The 26173-nt window shown below is 38.5% G+C and overlaps 1 protein-coding gene across 9 annotated transcripts in view; it reads left to right on the top strand.

The window, feature by feature from the left end:
* Nucleotides 1-26173, top strand: part of WDR7 (WD repeat domain 7) — a 389035-nt gene that overhangs the window by 290244 nt on the left and 72618 nt on the right. For all 9 annotated transcript variants that reach the window (XM_049698641.1, XM_049698642.1, XM_033421490.2 and 6 more), the window contains one exon: nucleotides 13277-13376. In XM_049698641.1, coding sequence (XP_049554598.1) covers nucleotides 13277-13376 — 100 coding nt within the window. The remainder of the gene's footprint in view (nucleotides 1-13276; nucleotides 13377-26173) is intronic.

The following is a 26173-nucleotide window of genomic DNA, read 5'->3' as shown; positions in this document are numbered from 1 at the left end:
ACTTACTGTGGTTGGAGTCTCCTTTTCACAGGCTGCAAGTTCATAGTTCCCGTTGTTTTTGGTGTCTGTTCCCAGTGGGCTAAGTTTGGTTCAGTGACTTGTGTAGGCTTCCTGGTGGAGGGTACTAGTTCCTGTGTTCCGGTTGACGTGGCTGGATCTTGTCTTTCTGGTGGGCAGGTCCACATCTGGTGGTGTGTTTTGGGGTGTCTGTGGCCTTATTATGATTTTAGGCAGCCTCTCTGTTAATGGATGGGGCTGTGTTCCTGTCTTGCTAGTTGTCTGGCATAGGGTGTCCAGCACTGTAGCTTGCTGGTCATTGAGTGAAGCTGGGTCTTGGTGTTGAGATGGAGATCTCTGGGAGATTTTCGCCGTTTGATATTACGTGGAGCTGGGAGGTCTCTTGTCCTGAAGTTGGCTGTCCCACTTCAGAGGCACAGCCCTGACGCCTGGCTGGAGCACCAAGAACCTTTCATCCACACGGAAAAAGAGGAAAAGGGGAAAAAATAATATATCTTGCTCCCAAAGTCCACCTCCTCAATTTGGGATGATTCATTGTCTATTCAGGTATTCTGCAGATGTAGGATACATCAAGTTGATTGTGGAGATTTAATCCACTGCTCCTGAGCCTGCTGGGAGAGATTTCCCTGTCTCTTCTGTGTTCGCACAGTTCCCGGGGTTCAGCTTTGGATTTGGACCCGCCTCTGCGTGTAGGTCGCCCGAGGGCATCTGTTCTTCGCTCAGACAGGACGGGGTTAAAGAAGCCTCTGATTCGGGGGCTCTGGCTCACTCAAGCCGGGGGGAGGGAGGAGGACGTAGTGCGGGGTGAGCCTGCGGCGGCAGAGGCCAGCGTGACGTTGCATCAGCCTGAGGCACGCCGTGCGTTCTCCCGGGGAAGTTGTCCCTGGATCCCGGGACCCTGACAGTGGCGGGCAGCACAGGCTCCCCGGAAGGGAGGTGTGCAGAGTGACCTGTGCTCGCACACAGGCTTCTTGGTGGCAGCAACAGCAGCCTTAGCGTCCCATGCCTGTCTCTGGTGTCCACGCTGATAGCCGTGGCTCACCCCCGTCTCTGGAGCTTGTTTAGGCGGTGCTCTGAATCCCCTGTCCTCACGCACCCTGAAACAATGGTCTCTTGCCTCTTTGGCAGCTCTAGACTTTTTCTCGGACTCCCTCCCGGCTAGCTGTGGTGCACTAACCTCCTACAGGCTTTGTTCACGCCGCCAACCCCAGTCCTCTCCCTGCGCTCTGACCGAAGCCCGAGCCTCAGCTCCCAACCCCAGCCTCCCCGGCGGGTGAGCAAAGAAGCCTCTCAGGCTGGTGAGTGCTGGTCGGCACTGATCCTCTGTGCGGGAATCTGTCCGCTTTGCCCTCCGCACCCCTGTTGCTGCGCCCTTCTCCGCGGATCCGAAGCTTCCCCCTCCTCCACCTGCAGTCTCCGCCCGCGAAGGGGCTTCCTAGTGTGTGGAAACCTTTCCTCCTTCACGGCTCCCTCCCACTGGTACAGGTCCCATACCTATTCTTTTGTCTCTGTTTTTTCTTTTTCTTTTGCCCTACCCAGGTACGTGGGGAGTTTCTTGCCTTTTGGGAGGTCTGAGGTCTTCTGCCAGCGTTCAGTAGGTGTTCTGTAGGAGTTGTTCCACGTGTAGATGTATTTCTGATGTATTTGTGGGGAGGAAGGTGATCTCCACGTCTTACTCTTCCGCCATCTTCTCAAATCCTCCAAACAACTTTTTGATTGCCAAATGCTTTTCAAACTTGAGTGTAGTGGTTCTCAAACTTTTGGTCTCAGAACCCCTTAAAAATTGAAGACTGTGAAGAATTTTTGTTTATAAAAGTTGTATCTATAGATTTTTAATATATTAGAAATTAAAACAGATTTTTAAAATAATATTTATTGACTTATTTAATAATAAAAAACTCAATTCGTGTTGATATAAAAACTTATTTTTGTGAAAAATAACTACTTGCCAAAACAGAAAAACTACTGAGAAATGTAGCATTGCTTAACATTTTTGCAGATTTCTTTAATGTCTGGCTTAATAGAAGACAGATGGATTTTTATATCTGCACATGTCTTTAATCTGTTGCCATATGTTGTTTTAGTTGAAGTTTATGGTGAAAATCTGGCCTTGCATAGATATATAGTTGAAAAAGGGAGTCATATTTCAATAGCCTTTTAAAATAATTGTGCATCTTCTTTGGTAGTTCACCAAAACTCAACATGTAATCGTTTTTTAAAGGTTAGCTGCAATGTGGAATTTGTAATTTTAATGAACTTTTCATACTGTTACGTTCCATCCATTGGGTGGGTCTTTGAGTGGTTTTGTGAGTGTGTCTTTCACCCATGCATGATGTTATAACATTATGCACTTGTCTTTGGAAAATCTTGGTTTGAATTATATGCAAATTCTCCATATACTGTCACGTTGCAATCCACAATATCAGAACCTCTTATTTGCTAATATCGCTGCTGATCTCATAAAAAAAAAAGTCAGTGAGTATTGGGAAGCCAGATTCTATTTTCCAAAATTTCTACTTGAAAGCTTGAATTTTATCATTGGCAACAAATTCTGTCAGTTGCTTTCCTGGACGGGAACAAAGCAGTTCATTTTCAAGAAAATGTCTGCCAAATACCCGAGTCCAAATAATCATAGTTTCTCTGTTGGTTATACTTTCAGTGAAAGTGAAGAAACAGCTAGTTAAGCTTGCACCTCAGTCTTCCAAGCGCTTTCCCCTGAGACACCAATCCTATTTCCGTTGACATTAGAAGTGCTTTATGTATACTTCCCGTTCTGTCACAGTGAATAATAAAACAACATGTACTCAAGGGTCAAAATTTAAATAAGATTAATAATTTTTACTGCTTCATCAAGGATATTCTTAAGTGGAAACACTTGGTTGTTTTATTTACTACCAGTGCATGGCAGTGAAGTGTATAATGATGCCTAGTACAGTTTGGTGCCACTGCCTTGATTCAGACTGAAGCACCAGCAGTTTTACCCATCACTGTATACCATCAGTGCCAGTTCAACACAATGAAAAGACCATATGACATCTCAGGAGTTTTACAAAAATAGTTTTGATCTCACACACTTCCCAATAGGAGCATAAGGCCCCCAAGGCATCTGCAGACCACGCTTGGTGGAGAACCTCTGATTTAGTGGAACCTTTGGTTGCACTGAAATATGAAACTTACTTCTTCTTTCTGAAAACTCTTCTGTTTTCTGCATCCTCTGTATCCCGAAGTCATAACCTTTCCTAGGATCCAGTACTTGGGGAGAAGGTAGGGTAGACAGGAAGATCTGGGATTAGTTTTTTTGAGGCTCAGTACAAATCCTGAAACTTATTCTACTTACTTTAAAGGACTCTTCACTTTTCTGGGGATTCCTGGCTCTCCTCAAATGGCAATGCTGCTGGCCCCAGAAGGGGGCCTCCTTAAAGAATCCTAGATGTTTGGTGTTACCCACAGTACCGTGATACATGACACCTGGCAGCAAAACTGTGTATCATTGGGCTTACGTTACAGATGATATCCTATTAAATGTGTCAGGCATTCTTCAAGTCCCAATCTCAGTTCACTATGCTCAGGGCACATCAGTCATTTTTCTATTACTTGAATAAGGACAAACTTATTTCTACCTCTGTGCACTGTGCTAGGTTGGGCCAGTGTGGGCCGTTCAGCTCCATCCGGTCAGTCAGGGTCTCTGCCCGCCCTCGAAGGCCTTGAAGTTGGCTTGGCAGAGACAGAGCAGAAAATCAGAGAAATGTCACAACACTATGATAGAAGGGTATCCAGGACACAGAGAAGATTCCCAGGTGCTGTGATGGGAGGAACACAAAGCGGGGGACCTGGCAGGTGTGCACAGTAGTTAAAAGGAGGACTGGTGATGTTTTAGCTGTAATGACCCATATGGGAAAATAATCTAAAAAAGAGGGGATATATGTATATGTGTAACTGATTCATTTTGCTGTACAGCAGAAACTAACACAACATTGTAAATCAACTCTACTTCAATAAAAATGTTTTAAAAATGATAAAAAAGAAAAAGAGAAAAAAAAAAAAGATGAGTGATTGTTTATCAGCCAGAGAAATCCTCTGACTGCAAACCCTAAGCCATTTCCATATGCAAAATTGGCTGTCACTGAATGAAATACCGTGTTAAATGCGATTATAAATCTCTGACCAGTGAATCAATGATCACTTTGCAAAAATTATAGTGTGTATTCTTTTCCATTGCATATTTCACTGCTAAGAATGAAGAAATTCTCAATCATAGACCCGAGCAATATATTTGATGTCTTAGCTACTTGGACTTCTTAGTAGGTATTAAAAAGACAGGAGTAGGAGTAAGGAGGAAACTAACTTTAAAGAACTCAGGATGTAAATTTCTCTAATTTACTGTAAATGGATAAATCACCTAAGTCTTTGTAGTATAGACATTGAAATTTAAAGTATTTTTTATGGTTTTCCTGGATTTAACTGATTATCTCTCAATTGGCCTTTTAATATGATTTTCATAGAAAACGTACTTTATATTAAAACACTTTTTTTTTTTTTTTTTTGCGGTACGCGGGCCTCTCACTGCTGTGGCCCCTCCCGTCGCGGAGCACAGGCTCCGGACGCGCAGGCTCAGCGGCCATGGCTCACGGGCCCAGCCGCTCCGCGGCATGTGGGATCTTCCCAGACAGGGGCACGAACCCGTGTCCTCTGCATCGGCAGGCGGACTCCCAACCACTGTGCCACCAGGGAAGCCCTATGTTAAAACACTTTTATTCACCAGCATCCTCTAGATGTAATTATTGCTTACCAACAGTTCTTCCATTGAAAGATACTGGCACAGTGGCATACCATACAGCCATTAAAAAGGTTGAGGGCAATCCATTTCTACTGACGTGGAAAGATGCCAGTATAAGATAAATTTAAAGAGAAACTAGCAAAGTTTCAGAAAAGTATGTAAAATAAAATCGTTTTTGAAGCAGAAAACTGTATGTAAGAATTGATATTCAGGCATGTACATGCAGATATACATATGAAGTGGGGAAAAAGTCTGGAAAGACACACCCCAAAGTGTTTCTTATGGTTACCTCAGGTGGTGGAGGGGGTTTGTCGTAAAGGATAACTTTCCTTTCTTAACTGTTTATTTTTCTATAGTCTCTGTTTCTTTTTTACAGTGTGTATTCCTTTAAAATTGGATGTACTATATTAGAATAATTCAAATTTAAAAAATCATTGGGAAAACATTAAAGCTATAACATAGATAAGATACAAAAAATTCAGAGTAAAATAAGTATTTAAAGTTTTGAACTGAATGAGGGAAAAAAATCCAGACAAAGAGTTAAAAGTCTGTATTTTCAGACATAGTTTACCTTTTCTTAAACTTTGTTATTATGTAGACAGACTGATTGATTCTGCTTTTCAAGTGAAAAGCTGAATCAGCTCTGTACATTCTAAATGGGCACTTAAAATCCAGTAAGAAAATGAATACTGTCTACTTAGAACAGTGCATGAGCTCATTTTTTTAAAAAACCTCCTCCAAATCTTTGGTTTGTGCTTATCTTGGATGATGATAACAATAATGGGATGTAAAACAGCGTCTATCCTAACTTCCAGTAAAATTCTTAAATTAGTTACTATTTTATAGGATGCCTTTTATAATAAACATAGATGTTACTCCTACACTCACATGAGTAGAAATCCTTCTAAAACCATTTTAGTCCATATCCCTAGTCCTAAAAACTCCCCAACAGACGACTGTCTTTCAATATTAAAGTTCTTGATGAAAAAACAAATCTCTAAAGCTTCCGGAAGTATTCCATTTCACTGTATAACAGAAAGAATATTAAATTTTCACACTGTTGGAAATGATACAGAGAAGAGTTGTAAACCAAAGTCTATATCATGTGTATTAGCAACTTTAAGCTGAAACTGAGATAATTTGTTATTATCAGGTTATATCTGCAAATCACAAGTGTTTAAGGAATAGGCAAGTTTAAAATATTTGGGGGAACTCATTTCCCTTATTTATTAGCATGTTATTAGCACTTACTTGCCCTAGGAAAATAACAAAACAACTACACCTTTTATATCCTTTCTGTGGTGTATATTCAGAGATGCAAATGGTGATGATGATGATAATTATTATAGCTACTAAAGTGTGTACTTACTATAGTAAGTACTTATTATGTGCCAGGAATGGTTCTAAGAACTTTACATGTATTAACTCATTTAGTCCTCATGACAATTATATCAGGTGCTATTATTGTTCCCATTTTATGGATGAGGAAGCCGAGGCATAGGTAAGTTACCTAATTTGCTCAAGGTCACACAATTAGTAGGTGGAAGAGTCAGGTGATAAGAGACGTGTCTCTCAGCCATCATACAATACACCCTCAACAGGCGTGGTATTTTTCCTTGCAGAAACTCTGCTTCCAGTTCTCCTTCTAACACCCCAGCTACAGCATGCCTATAGCAAGTTTTTTCAGAAGGAAAGTAGTTCACCAATTAAATACTTAGTGGTGGTGTTCAGGCGATGAACACCTATTGATGATTTTACAATGTGCAAGATGCTGAGTGGGAAGTTGTGACTCTTAAGTGGAATTTGCCAGTGTCCATCACCATCCCAGAATGAGGTCTCTTTACATTTTGTCTTTTGAACTAGTGCCCGTCACTGGAATGAAGCACTTCTAGAAAACATTCCCCCACCCTCCGCTGCTCACACCCCCCAAAACTAACACAGGTCCCCTTGAGCTGATGCCTTCACCAAAGCCGCTTTCGTGTCTCTGAATCGTTCAAACATATTAGCAGCATGGAGACCGGAGTTCTGTCGGGGGAGGTGTACAAACATGTCTGCGAGGTGTTTCCTCCTCTACAAAGGGCCCCCCTTGGTTGCAGCTCTGACATCCCTGAGGGCTGTTGAGCAGTGCTCTGAGAACCGACTCCTGAATCTTTTAGGCCGTGGCTTCTCACGTGGGGGCCCTCAGAAGAGCTCTTCCCCATCCCATCCTGGCCAAAAAGGGGACAAGGGTGTTGTCATTGGTACCTTCTCGTTGTCAAACTGTACGTTGCTCCACCACAGAAGGCCTGCCTTTCTTCCCTGCAGAACAGCTTTGCCTGTGTTTGGGGCTCAGATCTTGTCCAGGGGTTATTGGGAGCACATCGTGGGTATTGAGGAGTCTCTCTCCTCATCGAGTAGGCACGATGAATAAAGGGAGGCAGTGTGTTGATTAGATTTTCAATAAATTTTGTTTTCATTAATGTAAAAAATCTGCATGCATATCCTGCAGAGTGCAATCAAATGAACCAATCTAAAAGTTATTTCATGCAAATTAAAACAAAAATGTGATAGCAAGTTTTCCTTGTATTGGCGAAAAAAGTAGAAAATTTGATAATATCAAGTGGGGTCACTCTTTTACGGGGAATTGAAGGTAATCAAAATTTTAAATGTGCGTATGCTTGGATTTCCCTGGTGGCGCAGTGGTTAAGAATCCGCCTGCCAATGCAGGGAACACGGATTCGAGCCCTGGCCCGGGAAGATCCCACATGCCACGGAGCAACTAAGCCCATGCACTACAACTACTGAGGCTGCGCTCTAGAGCCCGCGAGCCACAACTACTGAAGCCCCTGCGCCTAGAGCCCGTGCTCCACAACAAGACTAGCCACCGTAGTAAGAAGCCCACAACGAAGAGTAGCCCCTGTTTGCCACAACTAGAGAAAGCCCGCACCCAGCAACGAAAACCCACCACAGCCAATAAATAAATAAAAATTTTAAAATAATAAAATAAAATAAAATGTGTGTATGCTTTAATCCAGAATGTTGCTTTGGGGAATCTATCCTACAAAAATACTCACCTACGTATACAAGAATCTATGTATAATATAACTTAAATGTCAGAAAGGGAAGAGTTAAATAATGGAGTATAAATGCACAGGGGGACAATGCAGGTGTGAGAAAGGATGACGTGGATTCGTTTATACTGATGTGGGAGGATGTTCCATGAACTATTGAGGGAAGAAAAGGAAGTTGTAGAATAATAGATGTAATATGATACTATTTTTGTAATAAACATTAGAAAAAGCTGGGAAGATCCACCAAATTGTTAACAGTAATTAACCCTTGGTGAAGGAGGGGGTATGAGAGGAAAGACTTACTTTTTACTATATACATATATGTATATGTATACATATACACTAATATATACATATACACTAATACATATTAGTGGTGGTTTTTTACAAGTGTATATTGTAAAATGCACTTGTATGCATACATATATGCATACATTATATGTATACATATATACTACATATACACTAATATGTACATATACACTAATACATATTAGTGGTGGTTTTTTACAAGTGCATATTGCCTTAATACCTTTTAAACAAAGAGTCCAAAGTTTTTGAACCATTTTAGATCAACATCAAGAATTTGTAAAAGCAACTAGATAAGAATTGCTCCTAATACCTCAGCTACTCCTGGAAGTACATATACCAGTTCTCAGGACAGTGCCTGTTACACAGTTTGTCCTCAGTAGTAGTGACTTGTAACTAGTTATAAATCGTACTTATAGCTCATACATTCTATTCCTTACATCGTTAGATTTTAGATGGGCTCATTTTAGCTGGAGATGAATTTTGGATTAGTTGAAGAGTGTTCCTTGTTGTATTTTAATGCTCAAGGACACTATATACAGTATTAACATCCTGAAATCATTGCATATTATCAAAGTCATAGTTGAGAAAGTGATTTTTCAGGTTTCTTTCTCCTAAGTCATATCTCTGTTGAGAGTTGCATGTTTCCTCTTCCTATATTTTTCCAAATTGACTTTTAAGTTTCACACAGGTTTCTCTTATTTGAGGGCCATTTTTAATAAAAATAAAAAAGGTCATTAATTCAAGGGAGACTATAAGTAGAGAATACCAAAGTTGTTTAGATTTAGGTATTGGGTGCTTGGCAAACTCTTAAGCAACATGATTTGCTCCAGGATGCCTCCCTGGAGTGGACCCAATACACATTTGTGTTTCACATCATAAACTGCCCAGTTATGGGTGGGTGGCACCCTGTTGTGTTACTTCTGAGGAGTTGATGTCACAAATATGCTTTGGAGAAATATAATAACCTATTCTAATATTTAGTAATGATCGATAATTGATTATTTCTTTTAATTATGTTTTGTGTGATACCATGTTCAGTGAAATTTATGTGTGCCTATATAAATACCTGGCAAATTCTTAGAATAATTTTATTCCCAGAACATTTGTACCAAAAATACCTACTTTATTGTATGTATCATTATTTAGACTATATTTGCTTTCTTGAGTTTCAGACCAAATAATCTTTTCTAGTTCCCCAAGACATAATTAACTAATTTCCATTATGCAACCGTCAGTCTCATGCAATGTACTCAGACTTCAAGGGCCTTTACAGATACCTTTTTGTAAATCTGCAATTGTTTGTCTCAATTGAAAATACATTTTTTAGAAGGGTCATGGGGCTGCTCTCTGTTTCTTGATTTCTGCCTAACTTTTATAGACAGTTTTTATTTCTTTTGTTGTTTATACCAATTATTATTTTAGACCTTATGAAATATTCAGTGGTCTTAAAACTTGATATGTTTAGCCTAGTTTATAAAGTAGTCACTGAAGGATAAGCATAGTGATTTGGACTTCTTACAGCATTAAACGTTGTACTGCTGTATGCTGCTTGATTGGACCCTGTTTATGTATTCATACACAAAAAAGTCTCTGATGGAGGGAAACAAGCAATAAACAAAAAAATATTGTTCAATATCAAAAAGATGATAAATACAATAAAGAAAAAATAGGATATTGGACTCAAGAGTAGTGGAGGAAAGGCTGCTGTATTAAATAGGATGGCCCATAAAGGCCTTCCTTATCAAGATAACCTTGGGACAGAGACCTAAATGAAGCAAGGGCACAAGCCCTGGAGATACCGGGCAGATGAGATTTTCAAGCAGAGGGAATAGCAAACGTTAAACTCTAAAGTGTGTACACTCTTGGAATATTCACGAAAGCATAAGGACATCAGTATGACCAGAGCAGAGCAAGCAAAGGGAATAGGAAGTCCGAGAGGTGTTAGGGCCAGATCACGTAGGGCCAGGTCTTGAAGGACGGTTGTGAACACACAGGAGAGGTGATCTGATTTATGGCTGAAAAGGATCACTCTGGCTGCACGCGGACAGTAATGAAAGCAAGGAGATCAGTGACTTCAAAATTTTTGGATGATGACCATCGCAGCCCCAGCAAGAAATACATTTTGCAACGTTATTCAATTCCACTTTATTCGTCTTTCATATACTTGAGTGGTAATGTTTCCTCTGACTTAACAGTTTCCTTGTTGTGGGCCGAATAGAGGAAAACCATTGTTGTAACTTGAGTATAACAGAAAGATTCGTGGCAGGTTGTTGCCCAAGAAATACTGCCCAAGTGCATGTTATCAATGCAGTGAACTAGAGACTGAGATACCATTTCCAGAAGGCTCAGCACAGGTGAACCCTTACTCTGAGAGCCCTCCCCCCAAATTTTGGAGGAATTCAAGACTCCCATGTGGGGTCAGGTCAAGACTAGAATAGTCTTAAGAACTAGGATGGATCCTGCTGTGCAGTCCATTGATCCTTTTTGGGGTAGGGTCAAGTAACGTGCATCGCACCATCCTTAAATCTTGACAGCCCCCCAGTGGAGAACTGCTTTCAGGAGAAGAGTAGTCTGGGTGCATGGTGGGCTCTAGAAACCCTCAGAAGAGTTAGGCTCACTGCAGCCAGTCCCCAGAGTGGATACTTGGGAAGTGACTGCATACATACCTTGGGTTTCCTCTGTTAAAGGAGAGACTGTTCAAGAAATAAAAAGCTTCACAAGAAATCCAAAGATTAAAAACATGCCATGAGACCTTCACTGTCCAGAATTCTTTAAGATATTTTAGGAGTATTAGCCTAGTAGTAAATTGCAAAGAATGAAAAATGCAGACCTGTAATATATGGTCCTTTCAGGCAGACTAAAGATTTGATACCAAGAATAGATTTGATCTTTTTTTTCCTCCCATAAATAATGGTGTCTGTAGATAATATAGAAGGATGATATAGAAGGTTGATATCCAGAGCATAGAAAATGGTCAGTGTAACAAAACTTTTAGATTTGAGTTTAACTAAGTAAAATTTTGGTCAACATAAATGTATTTTACCAACGGTTTGGTTTGAAGAGGATTATTTTGAGGGGTAATTATATTCATGTTTCGCAGTAGGATTTGGGCAATACAACTGTTATGTCTGTGCAGAGTTTAATAGTGGACAACAAAATACCTCTGGAAATGTTATTTTCCTGTGGCTATTAACCTGCACAGAATAGATATTTGTTAAAACATTTGTTAGCTATTATATTCCATGTTACTCTAATAGGATTTAACTTGTGTGGGCTTATGTGTGTTTAGATGTAGTTGTAGACATAGGCATACATATAGATATATACTGATGCCCAATACTTAGACCACTGTCATTATTGAATAACGTAATAGTAAACATTTTTAAACTCTTCTAAACCTCTTATTTTTGACTATGGAAACATTACATTTTGAATGCTGATTGCTGATTCCTGCCTTTTCTACTGCGGGCAGCAATAGGATGCTTTAGACAAGAAAAGCTTTTAAGAAACTTTTTACTAACCACTTAATAGTGGGGAAGCTTCATGTGTGTCAGGAGCCTCCACTCCCCTTCCTTCCCTCAAACCTGTATGCAAAGAGAACATCCCATACCTGAGCACAGCAAAAACCAGCAGGACATCCTAAAGTAGTATCTTTCATGTAACTAGAAATGAAGCATTCATTTTCCACTGGAGAGGAAAAAAGTTGCCTCACTGAGTGAGGCTTAGGGATAGGACAGAAGTATTATTGAATCCATTCCTTGGTAATAAGTATCAAACAAAAAGTTTAAACACTTAATAGCTTGTTTTCCAGATTTATAAAATATGTATGAATGTCATAATGTCTGTTAATGCCAAAATGGCTTTGTCAGACTGTCCCTGGTTTCAAAATGCTCACAAGTATCTTCTCTCCCTCTCTCCCTCTCTCTCTCTGCCTCTCTTACCAGAATTTCAGAAATGGAGTCCTATGCCCTACTAGTTTTTTTACTCTATATCAATCTCAAGAAAGCATTAGAGAAATGATATTTCTTTTCTGTCATTTGTTTTGCCTCCCCATCCTGTCTTTTAAAAAAATAATAGCAGAAAATTTAGATTAGTAGCAGGGAATCAAAGAGAAAAATGGCAAGGAATGTGTAGTAGAATTGATGTAATATCCTCAGAAATATTGAGGGTAGGCCCCTTATTTATCTGGGTAATGCTCACTGAGACAATAGGACTAGATAATGGGAAGGCATATTCAAAACTCTTCGGGGACATAAAATCATACCTTATTTACACTTCTAATAATTTTTATTCTTACCTTCCCAGGCTCTAGCCATATGGCCATTAAATCATAACAAAGCATAGATCAGGAATTTGAATACTTGATCATCATGAAAATTAATCTAGAAAAGTAAACAAATAAAAATAAATCAACCTTTTACGACTTTCAAGGCCTCCTCCCTAAATCCTATTTTCATGCAATGCCAAATCACCAAATATGCTTATTTTTACTACCAATAGTCACAGTTATCATTTAGATAAACTGATAAATGTGGAAATTCTAGAGAATTTGCCAGATAACTTTGTGGTGGATAACTTTCTAATTTCATTCTAAATTATTGATATGAACGTTTAAGCTTCATATTTATGCAGCTTTTTTATGACTGTCCTGCTGGAAAGTATTTTGCATTCCTTAATACTGTAATAAACCCTGAGAGCATAATTAGATTGAATATTTAAGACTTTTCATCTTTTCTATTTCTGTTCAAATAGAAATATTTGCAGAATAGTCACTGTAGCAAAACTGAGTTTTCGTGTTTCATCTTTTTTGTATATGACCCTTATCTCTTGTTTCAAAATTCAATGGTGTTTGTAGTTAAGAAGTTGTTTTCTATTGAAAATAATCATTAACAGGTCTAAGCGGTATTCTGCATCATTTTTCTTTCAGTTGATTTTAAGAATTATTACAATGAAACATTTTTGAAAAATCTCAATATATTAATTACAGATATACATATAGTTATTTTAAAATATATATCAGAGCTGGCTTTAATCTTTGAAGTGTGTTGCTATCCACTTTGATGTGCAGGTCATCTCACCTGTTTTTTCTGTTTTTTTGTTGTTCAAATGTTCAATCCAGGTTCTACATGGTCAGCTATTATGAGCGGAATCACAGAATAGCAGTTGGAGCTCGCCATGGTTCAGTGGCCCTGTACGACATCCGGACTGGAAAGTGTCAGGTAAATAAATCATTATGACTTCCTCTCCATAAAGTGCGCAAGTTATTGAAAGGAGTGAGAGACCAGCACTTCACCAGTTGACGTGCTGAGCTGCTGGAACATTATGGATAATGCTAAAGGGATCAATAGTTTAATGAAGGACTCAGAGAATATAGACCCCTACTGTCTTTATTCACTGGGAGTGAAGAGTTGCCACAGATGGGTTCGTAATAGAGCCTTGAGTAAGGTGGTACGCACTACTCACAAACCACTTTGCAATAAATCTTTTCTTCTTTTAAACAAAGTTTTCTGAATTTCTTATTTTTGCCTCGTTTTCTGAAAAAAAAATTGGTGATACATTATTATGATTAGTGGCTAAACAAAAATTCGTTTTCTGACTATGTAAAATGAGATCTTTAGCGATTATAAGACAGTATTCTACCCAGAGTTCAAGAAAGGCAGAAATCATAATGGCATTTAGTGTGGATCTGTAAGGAAACTGAGTCTCTATTTGAGATATATTCCTCTTTTATACTTTTATAACTTTCTCTGCTTTTATAAAACTTCATTGTTTATGAGAAATTCTTCTCGGTCTTGATCTTGAGCCCTTCGTTCTCCGAATGTACCAGTTGGGTAGATGGAGCAGGTCTAGCCCCACTTTACATGTAAGTGAATCAAAGCTCCCAGACTTTAAATCTCTATTCCAGAGTCACACTGTTAGTTAACGGCAAAAGCAGGGCTAGGCTCCACCCTGATCATTGTGAATTTATTGTGGTCATTGATAAATAGTTCCAAGCTTGCTTTCATTACTGTCCAATAACTTCTTATTTTTCACTGTAGCATCTATCAATGCTGATATATTCAATCAGGAATTAGGAATTGTATTCAACCGTAGTACTAGATGGATATATTCAACTGTATTAGGAATTTCCAGAAGGAATATGAAGAAATACATCAGGATGTAGCTAAATTTTAAATTGCCTCTTAAATTTAATAAACTATTAATTAGTTCTCCAAAAGTTTCTCTGGCAGCTTTCCGTGAAATAGTTCTAAGAGATGGTAACAGGTATTGGGGGTAAAAGTTTCAGGGGTCAGACAAGTTTGGGGGTACTGTTGGAATATAACACGTTCCTTTACGCAGGCCTTCTCAGAGGCTCTAATGCGTGAGTGTGCATTGTGCATTTCCTGGAAGTGCGTGGAATATGCATCGTTTGCCACACTGATGTAACTAGTGAATATCCTTTGCGTGATTTATTTTCTTTAAAAGACATTAACTCCTCATTGGTGACTGTATTTCTTTACTCTGAACTCTCACTTTGAGCAATGAAACCACTCTGAATGCTTGCTTAAAAATGAAGTTACATATTGTCTATAACATTCTCTCCTAAGAGAGACAGATTCTTCAAACAGCATTTTCAGAATCTCTTTTGGTAAATCAATTTTTAAAAATTGGAATGCAGTTGACCCTGAACACCGCTGGGGTTAGGGGTGCAGACCCACATGTAACTTATAGTTGACCCTCCTTATCCCTGGTTCCTCCATATCCCTGGTTCTGCATCTGGGGATTCAACCAACCCTGGATGGTGTAGAGCTATAGTATTTACTACTGAAATCTGGGTATGAGAGGACCCTCGCGGTTCAAGCTAGTGTCGTTCAAGGGTCAACTGTATATTATTATTAGCCAACTTGAGAGAAATAAGGCACAAACAGCAACAAGGTAAAGACAAAAAAAAATTGAATAAGGGGACCTTTTCAACTTTCTTTAAAATAGAAGTGAGGAAATCATAGAGAGGACACTATTGCCACCAACAGAGAGAAGAGTGAGACAGCGTGAGCACGGTGACGAAACCCAAAGAGGAGTGAAAGAACAGCAATGAAAAACTAATGAGAAAGCAACAGACTGACCTGAGCATACATATCCTGACAGTTTTTTCCTCCTGCGTGGTCTCAGTGAAGATCTTGGTAACATGAAAGAAACATGAATAATTTGAATATCTTATTCTTTTTCACGAAATTATTTAAGAAACACTTACCAATCAATGACATTCTTTCTTAACAGGAATTTGTAATGTCATTCCTATTTCACTTTATTTTCTGTACATTATTTTATTACGCTTAGACATTTCAGTCTCCCCATGACATTTTTCTACCTCAGCTTCTTTATTTTGATACCCCAAACTGTCATTAGTGTCAAACGATGGAATAACCTTTACCTTCCAGTTCTGTGTGAAAGAGAAGGTTACCCTTTACTCTCATCATTCAGAGCATAAAAACAAAGCTAAATCTCTAAAATCAATCTTAACTACTTTTGCCAGTTACCAGTTTTATCCAGTGACAATGAGCTCTTAAGGGATTCTCTTAATTCTTTTATGGTATTAGTGTTGTAGTGTTTGAAATACGTGAGTCGACAGTTGAAACAGAATACACAAGTATAGTTGGCATGTTCAAAAAATGATATTTTAGAGGTGAATCAAAGGACTAGGAATTTTGAACTAGGAATGTAGTAAAGTATTTTTTGAATTAGTTATTGGAATCAGTGAACAGAGAGAGAGGGACAATTTTCCTAACATGAGCAAAGACATAGAGATATGACATAAAAGATGTAGAAGGGATAATTAGTAAATTCACTGGACTCCAGGGGTAGATTCCAATTAGGTGGAAAGATAAGGGGCAACCACCTACATGATGAGAGTCACAGGTGATGGCAAGACCCGCTGTGGCCTGTCCAGGATGCCAGAGGCTGAGGAAATGTCCCTGGGCCCAGTGGAAGCAGAGGACCTATGGCTGAGGGAATAGGGGGAGGAACATATAGGTTCCCTGTCATCATCATTCAATTAGTTGGTAAAGGTTAGATAGAAACGTCAAATCTCTTTCCCTTACCTTTTGGCATTGGCTTCTTTTTTTTTTTTTAAATCAGTTTTCTTACGACCTGTTCTCAAACTAGTACAGGCAATTATACAAAACCACAAGATAAATATGCATTCAGTCTGGAACAGGAATTTTACTTATTTTAAGAGTTTACAAGCTATCGCCCAAACCTGCCTGCCACCCGTTTCAGTAAATATAATTTCACTGGAATACAGCCACATCGTTCGTTTAAGGATCGTGTATGGCTGCTGTGACACTACAGTGGCAGAACTGAGTTGTAGTAGCCAGCAAAGACCATATATGGTTCACAAAGCCTATCAAATGTATTACGTGGCCCTTTACAGAAAAGGTTTGCTGACCTCTGACTTAAGCAACTAGAGGAGGAAGAGTTAACTCATTTAACTGAAAAGTGATTTAAAACAGTGTAGTGTAATATACTGGAGAAGAACAAATAGAAACTTGTGTGGCTTAAATCCCATCTCCATTTCATAAGCTTAAGAACATTGCTTAGGGCTTCCCTGGTGGCGCAGTGGTCGAGAGTCCGCCTGCCGATGCAGGGGACACGGGTTCGTGCCCCAGTCCGGGAAGATCCCACATGCTGCGGAGCGGCTGGGCCCGTGAGCCATGGCTGCTGAGCCTGCACGTCCGGAGCCTGTGCTCCGCAACTGGAGAGGCCACAACAGTGAGAGGCCCGTGCACCGCAAAAAAATATATATATATTGCTTTATTTTTCTGTGGTGAAGTTTCCTCACTACAAAATAGTGATAGAAATAGGGCCTATTATTGTGAGAAGTAAGGTAATTTATGTAAAATTCTTAGCAAGTAGTATTCCGTAAGTGTTGGTTATATTAAAATAAACTTGGAAATACATTACATCGCGATGAAATTACATGAATTGTGGAGATTTTAAAGATAAACCTTGAGACCTGAGAATGTTTATAGATCGTCAGGGCTAGGACTCCCACCCCTTAGTTAGGAGAGCTTTGGTGGAAAAGTCCGGCAGCACTGCCGTAGGCCATGTGTAGATTTCCTCTCTAAAGGCAGCTCTTACCTGTGGTGTTGGGCTGAACCTCACTGATGATGGAAATCAGAACCTTTGAGGCAGTTCAACAGTTAACATCCTGCTGTGCTCCTAACTGTGTTTTTACTTAGCAACTGCTAGCAATTTAGGAATATACCTGACTTGAATTCTGCTTAATTTAAAAAAAAAAAAAATGTAACTCCTGATGAAGTGCTTTAAATTGCATTGGGAAAGCAGCCTTCTTGATAAGCAGGTTAATTAGGTTCCATGAATCCTTAGAGCTACAAGTGTGTGTTTGGTTAAATCAGCAATGCAGATCTTCCCTCTAACAATATTTGCCTTTGGTTTGGCAGACTTGTTATTATCTGTCTCTGATTTTCCAATCCTTTTTGGATGCGTTCTTTGTAATAATAACTGCTGGCTCTGTGCAAGATTCTCTTAGGTTCATGTTAGCTAGTTTTTCTTAGGAAGTTTGGGTTGTGTTACTTGGTGGTATCTAATCCACTTTGGTAAATCTGGGCACTTATTTTCTTACTTTGACATAACGCGACCAAAAAGGCAGTGAGGTATGAGAGGAAGAAAGTGTGGCCAAAGTCTTATCTAAATCTTAAATTAGTAAAAGAATTTTATTATTGAAAATTTTAAGTAAATTCCATAAAGAACTCATTTTTGAAGCCCCACGTTTTCTAGTGCCTGCTACATAGTAGTTGCACAATAAAATTCATTCATGTTGATCAAACAAAATACCCTGAGTCTTTGGAGTAAAAAATATAGTAAGAAATATAATATGACATGGTAAATGAAAACAAAGTATGCCTCAAATCTATCAAAAATATATTTGTAATTTGGATATAGTTACATTTTAGTATGTCAGTAACCCCTCATCAGCTTGTTGTTGCTGTATAAAGGATAATAGAATGTCTTTTCAGAAATAGCATAGAGAACCTCTTTCTTGTGAGTCATGAATATACCTATATTTCAGTAGTGGACCATGACCAGACCTGCTATGGGTCAGATAATGAAGGAAAAAACAGAAGTGAAGATTGATTGTTATAGAATGGTAGTAACTGAGGTCTCACTATAGTCCGTTATAGATAGAGCAGGAGGTGGATTCTGGAATGCTAACATGTGCCCTATCACGCAGCCTAATGCTGTAAAAAGCAATGATCCTGCAGGCTGAGCTCCTCTGGCCTTACAGATTCGTTACTCCACGTGGAAAGAAGGAGGCTACAGGTTATTTCGTCCACTTACTTTACCTTTATCTCCTGAATGTCCTCTGCCCTGCTCCTTTGCTAATTCCATGGTATTGAAAGCAACCCTAAGCTCTGTTCAGATCCATTTTCACTGGTCTTTAAACCTTAATTTATCCCATCATTGTCCAGCACGGCTTACCTTCATTCTTCAACCAGCAAGACCTCACCGACTGGTCCAGTCATGTTGTTATATACAGGCATCTGCCGAGCATCTAACTAAACTAGTGAGAAAATCAGAAAAACCACAATTACCTTTAAGCGATTATGGAATATGAGGACCACGGACTCGTTGCTTTCCTGTCAGCCTCCTCTTCCCTTGTTCCCATTCGTCCTCAACTGCAAAGTAACTTTGAGAACTAGACTTATTACACTGTGAGGAGAATCTATTTCATTCATTAAGGCTCCAGGGCATGGGGTCTACAGCATGTATAGTTTCGGAGACTTCTATTGGGTTGGCCAAAAAGTTTATTCAGGTTTTTCATAAGATGTTACAGCAAAACCCAAACAAATTTCTTGGCCAACCCAATATTTAAGGAAAAAAAAAAAAAAATCAGAGGCCTGCATAAAATGAAACAAAAACAAACTATAAATATATATATATTTCATTAGCTGAGCTTCATGGTAAATCCACCTTTCTGGCGCCTTTAAAAAATGCATTTCCTAACCCTTACTGTACCTACCTTTGTACTTCTCTGGTCTGTGACACCCCCTCTGCCCCACACCTTCTAGTTTCCACCTTGACAGAGTGACTGAAATCATACACTCCAACACACTAGGGTTGTCTTGCCATACCACTAGCAACGGGCCCCCTGCCCCCTTAGTATAGTTTAGTAGAACTGGCTTCCCTCTCTCTCACATTCTACCTTCACTTCCATAGCACCACCACCTGACTTTTATTATGTCCTTAGCTAGATTTCTTAATTTCTTGGGGTACCCTAATGTTAATTCTTACCACTCCACTGCCCAGAGTACAGATTTCTTCACTTATCTGTTCTTTTTCCTGACTTTGGCTAAGAATTCATACATTATAATTGACCCCATTTCCTCTGAGCAGGTGAGACAAATCAGGTCAACAGCCTGGGCTGTTGGATGATTTGTTGCAAACACAGTGAAGATTTCAAGAAATGCCCCTTTCCCATTACCTTGGGTTTTAGATTATATTGAAATGTCTGATCTCACTGAATATATAAAGTTACTGTGTACTCATAGGTGAAGCACTCCTGGTAAACAAAAATGCTGAGAATAAGTCACATTAAAATAGTGAATATTGGCTCCTTTTTTATTCATGGTTCTATTGAAATTTATTTCTGACCATCCCCTGAATTCCTTATACCCCCTTTAAGTTATGTGGCCGTCTCAAATTCTTGTATCCATATTTCTGACTCAGATAAATGCAGTTTCTTTGCTGGTATTTGTAATATACCAAATTTAATATTAAATTCTATTAGCAAGTTATTGATTTCCTTTTATTTATTAGGGAAGGCAGTCTTAGAGCAGATCCTGGAGCCAGACTGCCTTGGGTTCAAATCCTTGCTCAGCCCTTATTAGCTTTGAGGCTGAGAACATTGTACTTAAATTCTCTGTGCTTTAGTTTTTTCATCTATAAAATGGACACAGTAACCGTCTTAGCATCATGTTGTAAAGGTTAAAAGAATATATTTATATATAAAGCAAACATCAGCCAATAATAAGTGCTTAAAAATGTTAGCCATCATAATTATTATTTAGTCATTGATTAAATAAGACAAAATCAGTCAGCCCTGAACTGTTTCCTCCTCCTCAGGTATATGTGACTTCGTACCAGCTAGATCCATTACAATTTCTATTTTAGGAATTTTTTTTTTTTTTGCCGCTTTTTATTCCAGAACAATTTGATAAATCTTAAAAGTAGAATGAGTAGAATATCAAACCAAGTAATTAGCAAAGTTAAGATTATACTTACTGTTCTGTCCTCAACCATCCAAGTTTAATAATTATTCTTTTGTCTTTCCTGATTTTTCTATAGCATTAATCTATTGTTCTACTGATATATTTTTTAGTAATTTTTTGAAATCATTACAAATATTACTTTTCATGTTACTGCTATATTAGAATCTTTCTGAGTGAAGCTGATTTTTAAATATGGTATTCTCAATTGCCAGTATATTCCAATTTTTGGCCCATCTGTTTGTATATATTTAAAGTCATATATTAAATAACCACCACTGGGTTTTCTTCAAGGATTTTATTACTGTGTAATTTTCCACATCTGTTTTCTTCAGCATCCTTTTTAAGATAGGAAAGATTAGGTCAGTGAGTCAGCCATTTTATTATTTTCAGTTTCTCACTTGTTAGGCAGCATAATTTTCTTTGTAGTTTCTCTTGCTTTCAACAGGCATAGCTGTGAATGTTCTCATTCTCTCTTATTTGCGTATCATTTATTCTTTATCCTTTCATTACTTATCTCTGTTGAAATTCAGTCTAGTTTATTTATAAATTTACCTCTTTGGATAAATTACAAGCCTTTTTATGCTGCTTAGATGGTTGCCTTTATAACTCAAAGGAAAACGGTAGTTAGGATATTAAGGATTGTTGTTACCTTATTTGGAGTTGGTTGAAAATTTTTTCATTCTGCTTCATCTCTGTATCTGGCAAGCTGTGGCCAATTCCCAATCCTTCCTTCCTTCCTTCCTTCCTTCCTTCCTCCCTTCCTCCCTTCCTCCCTTCCTCCCTTCCTCCCTTCCTCCCTTCCTCTTTCTCAGCATGAAGCTTTGAAGCTTCCTGTAACAATTATTTTCTTACAGGAATTATTTTGTTTTCGTTGGCAGTAATGACCTACTGATACCTGGCCAGTCGAAATTGAGTAATTTCTGTAATTTCCATGAGAAGTCAAGATATAATGCTTGAATGATTAGCATTTACATGAGAGCAAGGGAAGAGGAAGATACATAGCGGCTGGTGAAGGAGCAAGTCAACCTCTCTTTTTCTCTGGAAATGAATGAAATTTATTAATTGCTTCTTCAGATTATAAATGTAATTCATGCTTATTAAAAAATAACCTCAAGCAATAATAAAATGTTTAAAGTGGAGAGTTAAAGTCCACTGAAACCTGTCCCTTAGAGTTAATTCTTGTTTAGCTATATATTGTAAATACTTTGAGTCTTATTTCTGTGATATACAAATAATATTATTCCCTCCCTCCTCCCCAATAATATAATAGTTTTCTGCAACCCGTTTTATTTTTACCAACAATGTATCATTTCTCCCTATGAGTCCATATAGCTCATTCAATGATAGCAAGTAGTGCCTACTATTAGTTGCAAACAAAGCAGGTGTGGATCCTGCCCTCAAGGAGCTTCTATTCAGTGAGAGAAGACAAGAAAATATCATGGAGTGAGATGATAATACAAAGGGACGACGGGTACCTACTTCAGGCGTTCAGGGGTGAGCGCATTGAGGGGGTTTCATTTAACCCGAGACTATGTGACCATCTAGAAGAAGAGCGTTATAAGGACAAGGGGCAGTCAGTACAATGACTAAGGCGGGAATAACATTGGAAAGTTCGGGGAACAGAAAACAGACAACCGCAAAGTGCATTCAATTTGTGAGCAAGTGGAAAATAGATTTGAGATGGGGTGTGATAAGAAGGCAGGATCTGATCTTGAAGGCTAGGGTGGGGATCTCAGATTTTATTTCAGTGTGATGGGTTACCATTAGAGAATTTCAAGTGAGGAAATTATATGATGTTACATGATTTGGTTTTTTTTGCAGTTTGTTTCATAGTTGGTTTCTAGTTTCATAGCATCATGATTGGAAATATATGATGTTTTTAACAATTATTTTTTGCTTGCTTTGCTTTTGAAAGGCTTTTGTTCTTTACTTCACAACTTTGGAATCACAAGAGACATAGTACTCTGCAGCCTAAAAAAAAAAATCTTAATAGTACATCATAGCTAAACTTCCAGGTCAAACACCATTGATCTAACATGTTCTTTACAAAATGTAAAATACTCTGTCAAACTATTATTCTGTTGATGAACTATTCACATTAAGTCCAGCTCTGTGTTCGTACATACAGAGCTGCAGTGAGCACCTTTATATACTGCTGCTTTTCTCTCTGTAGGATAGATCCTAAAAATAGGAACTGGTTTGATCTGTTTTTACTTTAAAAGATGAATAGCTGCTGAGCTGGGACTAGGGTTGTTACAGTAGTGGTGGAGAAATGTGACACGTAAAGGATATGTTTTGTAAGTAGAGCCAACACGTCTTGATGATGGTTCAAATATAGGGTGCAGGGTGTGGAAAGTTCAGGGAAAGGCAGTGGTGAGAGAAAGGAGGAGTTCAAGGGTGACTCATAGATTTGAGTCTTGAGTACCTAAAAGGATTATGGTGCCATTAACGACTGAGAGAAAAGCAGGCAAGGTGTGGGATGAAGGCCAGGACTTAGGTTCTGGACATATTAAGTTTGAAGGGCTATTTTAATCTGTTCGAATGACTACATAATGTTCTAGTACACAGATGTGGAATTCATTAGCCAATCCTCTACCAATTACCATTTAAGTCCCCTACCCCCAGTTTCTCACCATCATAAACAGTGCTACATTGAATAGCCTTATTTATATAACTTTCTATGCCTATCTGATTTTCTTAGGGTAAATTCCTGGATTCACAGTGCTAGGCCCAAAGGTTTGTGCATTTGATTATCAGAATGCTTTGAAACTACTTTCCCACGGTCCACGCACATTCATTTTTTCATACTTTCCCTAATATTCCTGTGAATAACCGAATGACTCTTGAACTGCAATTATTCTCATAAAAAAAAAAGATGAAACTCCACAGTTGGTCTGTTTTGCCTTCTGTATTTTTCATCTTGGACCGTGGACTGTTTATTCATTTATTCATGAGTTATCACTTATTTTATTTATAAAAAAGGAAAATAAAAATAATTTTATGATAACTCTTCTCTGTATCAGATACCGTATTATGTGCAAGGGGTAAAAATAAATAAATATGAACTGTTTCTTATAAAATCCCTCAAGGAATTTATACTCTGATCTGGAAGACAGACGTAAACCCAGAGTTGAAATACTGTGATTGTCCTTTCCAGCAGGGCTGTCTAGAGTGCGATGGGAGAACACAGGAGGAACATGCGCACGGGTTTGTTTAGGAGTCTAGGGAGGATGGTCTGAAAGGGCTTTCTAAAGGAGAGGACGTCAGAACTGAGCCATTCACTATGAGAGTTAAGCAGGAAAGGGGAAGGGCAGGGCCATGATTCCAGGCAGAAGGCGCAACACCTGCAAAGCCCAGAAGAAGAAGAAATGTAGTGGAAGCACGCTTATCAAAACCTGAACCTGAGAGGTGTTTTCCCCATTATATGTGAGTGATTCACGTTACAGCAATCTTCAAATTGGCATTACCCTGAGAAATGTACAAATCTTAGGTGAAAAACAGTCATTCCAATAGGTAAGTAGAGACACCTCTTCTCTGTGACTTTTTTTTTTTTTTTGGGCCACGCAGCTTGTGAGATCTTAGTTCCCCCACCAGGGATGGAACCCATGCCCCCTGCAGTGGACGTGCAGAGTCCTAACCACTGCACCACCAGGGAATTCCCTCTGTGACTTAATGAATGCTAACTCAGTAACATAGATTTTGTAAATAAAGTTTACATGGTGTTAGCAAAATGTAAAGAAAGAACTGAATGCTGGCATTTCCTATAAATAATATTTGTAGGAAAAGTGGGCTTGGCGAGATATGAAAATGTTTTCAGCGTGGGATTCAAATCATTCTGATGAAAATAAACCAGGTTAATTTTCTCTAACACATTTAATTCTGGGAAGCACTCTAAGGCTACTACATGTGGAAAGAAAGCTAACATTCAGGCTCAACAGCAATGTCAGCAAACACACCTATATGAATAGAAGTTTGGAGAAAAATGTCTTCTCTCTAAAAATAACAAAGATTTTACTTCTACTTAAGAGGAGCAATGGGTCTTAGGGATCTGGGGGACAGTAAGGTTGATGTTTCTTTAAGGCACAGATTTGAAGCTTCAGGCACAGTTTTCACTGAGCAGAAGTCCATAACGCTTATACATCAAGGGTACTTATGTGATGATTGCAAAAATTGCAGTGAGAATTGGCTACAGTACTTAGGCCGACATTTTAGGCATTTTCTTCCTGTTCTTTTCAGCAACTGGTTTTATGGCAGGTGCTTCCTATGACATTCGGGAGCAACAACCAGAAATATGGCATCGGGGTGATAATAAGATGAATGGTTGGAGAAGACAATGGTTTCCTGATGCTGTGTTGAAGAATTACCCAACAAGCTTCCCATTTTAAAAGTAAAATGCTATTTAGAGAAGAACCTCTAGGAAGAGAAACAGATATCTGGGACAATGCTTGAAATTAGATCATCATTTATCTTGAAAGTTTAACAATTTTTAAAGAATTATTTTAATGGACTGAGTAGAGGTATATTTTTCTGTCTGCCCCATCACTTACTGAGTATTTCTTATATCCCTGTTATACTTTGAATGGCAGTATTTAAGATTTTTACATACACCAAGAGAAAAAATTAATTCTTGGTAATATCTATAATTGGAAATACATGAGGTAGAGAGTTCAACTGTTTCCAAACCCAACAGTTATTACAAGCATTTCAACATCCTTGCAAAAGCATTAAGTAGACTGGAATAAATTTTGGTTCTCAAAATTCACATTTTATCTACACTTCTCAACGCCATTCAATTTCCTTCCTAGCCATTCTTTTTCCTGTCAACACATAAAAAATGAAAATACAAGTGTCTATTGATAGATAGATAGGTAGATAGATAGATAGATAGATTCTACATATATTTAGTCCAGAAAATTAAAGAACACTAGGTAGGAGAATCACAGTACATTGAATTCATTCTGGATTCGGTGCCTTTTATTCTTTATATCCACTCTTGATATATAAAGTAAAGTGTGGCATATAGTAGTCATTGAATAAATACGAATCATAAGTACTCTGAAACATATATCATAGGGACATGAGTCTGTAGTTCATGATAGGTTCTAAAGAAATGTTGATAATGATTCAAAGGAGCTTGTCAAAATTTGATAGCTCCTATCTCAAATAGAGCTCGTGACGGAGCTTACGTCTAGTCAGGGAGGATACACAGGTAACACAAAAGCCCTCTTATCTGGCACAGGTCAGCCTCAGAAGTTGCTCAGGTAGTCAAAGCTCTTGCTCAAGTGTGGGATCATATAAAATGATATATATCTTAAACACCTCATTTTAAGTTCCATAAAGATAATTTTATTTTCCATCTCTTTTAACGTGAGACCAAGGCCTTTTCTTTCTATAATTGGTCCATTGATTATAGTTCTACAACATTTTTCTTCCTAAATCACACCAGCTTTGGTTTCTTTAAGTAGATTGAGAAATTAAAGATACTCAGAAAGTAGTCTCGGAGTATAATCCTAGATGTTTATGCTTTTCCCATTCTTTTACAGTTGTCTCACTTTCACCTAATTTCATGAGTGTGTGTATGTCTATGTCTTTCTAAAGCAGTCTCCCCCCTCTTATAATTTTATATGGTGTTTAATTCAACTACCTGTTTACACTGACAAGCAGAATTAGCATAGCTTTCGTTGACTCTGGGTCCCAGAGCTCACCTGGTGAGAGCAGTAGCAAGTGGGCTTGTTAACCGCTGGCAT

This window comes from Orcinus orca, chromosome 15 (assembly GCF_937001465.1).
Source record: "Orcinus orca chromosome 15, mOrcOrc1.1, whole genome shotgun sequence".
NCBI lineage: Eukaryota > Metazoa > Chordata > Mammalia > Artiodactyla > Delphinidae > Orcinus > Orcinus orca.
Note: the sequence above shows the minus strand (reverse complement) of the source record. Positions and strands in the feature narration are given on the sequence as shown.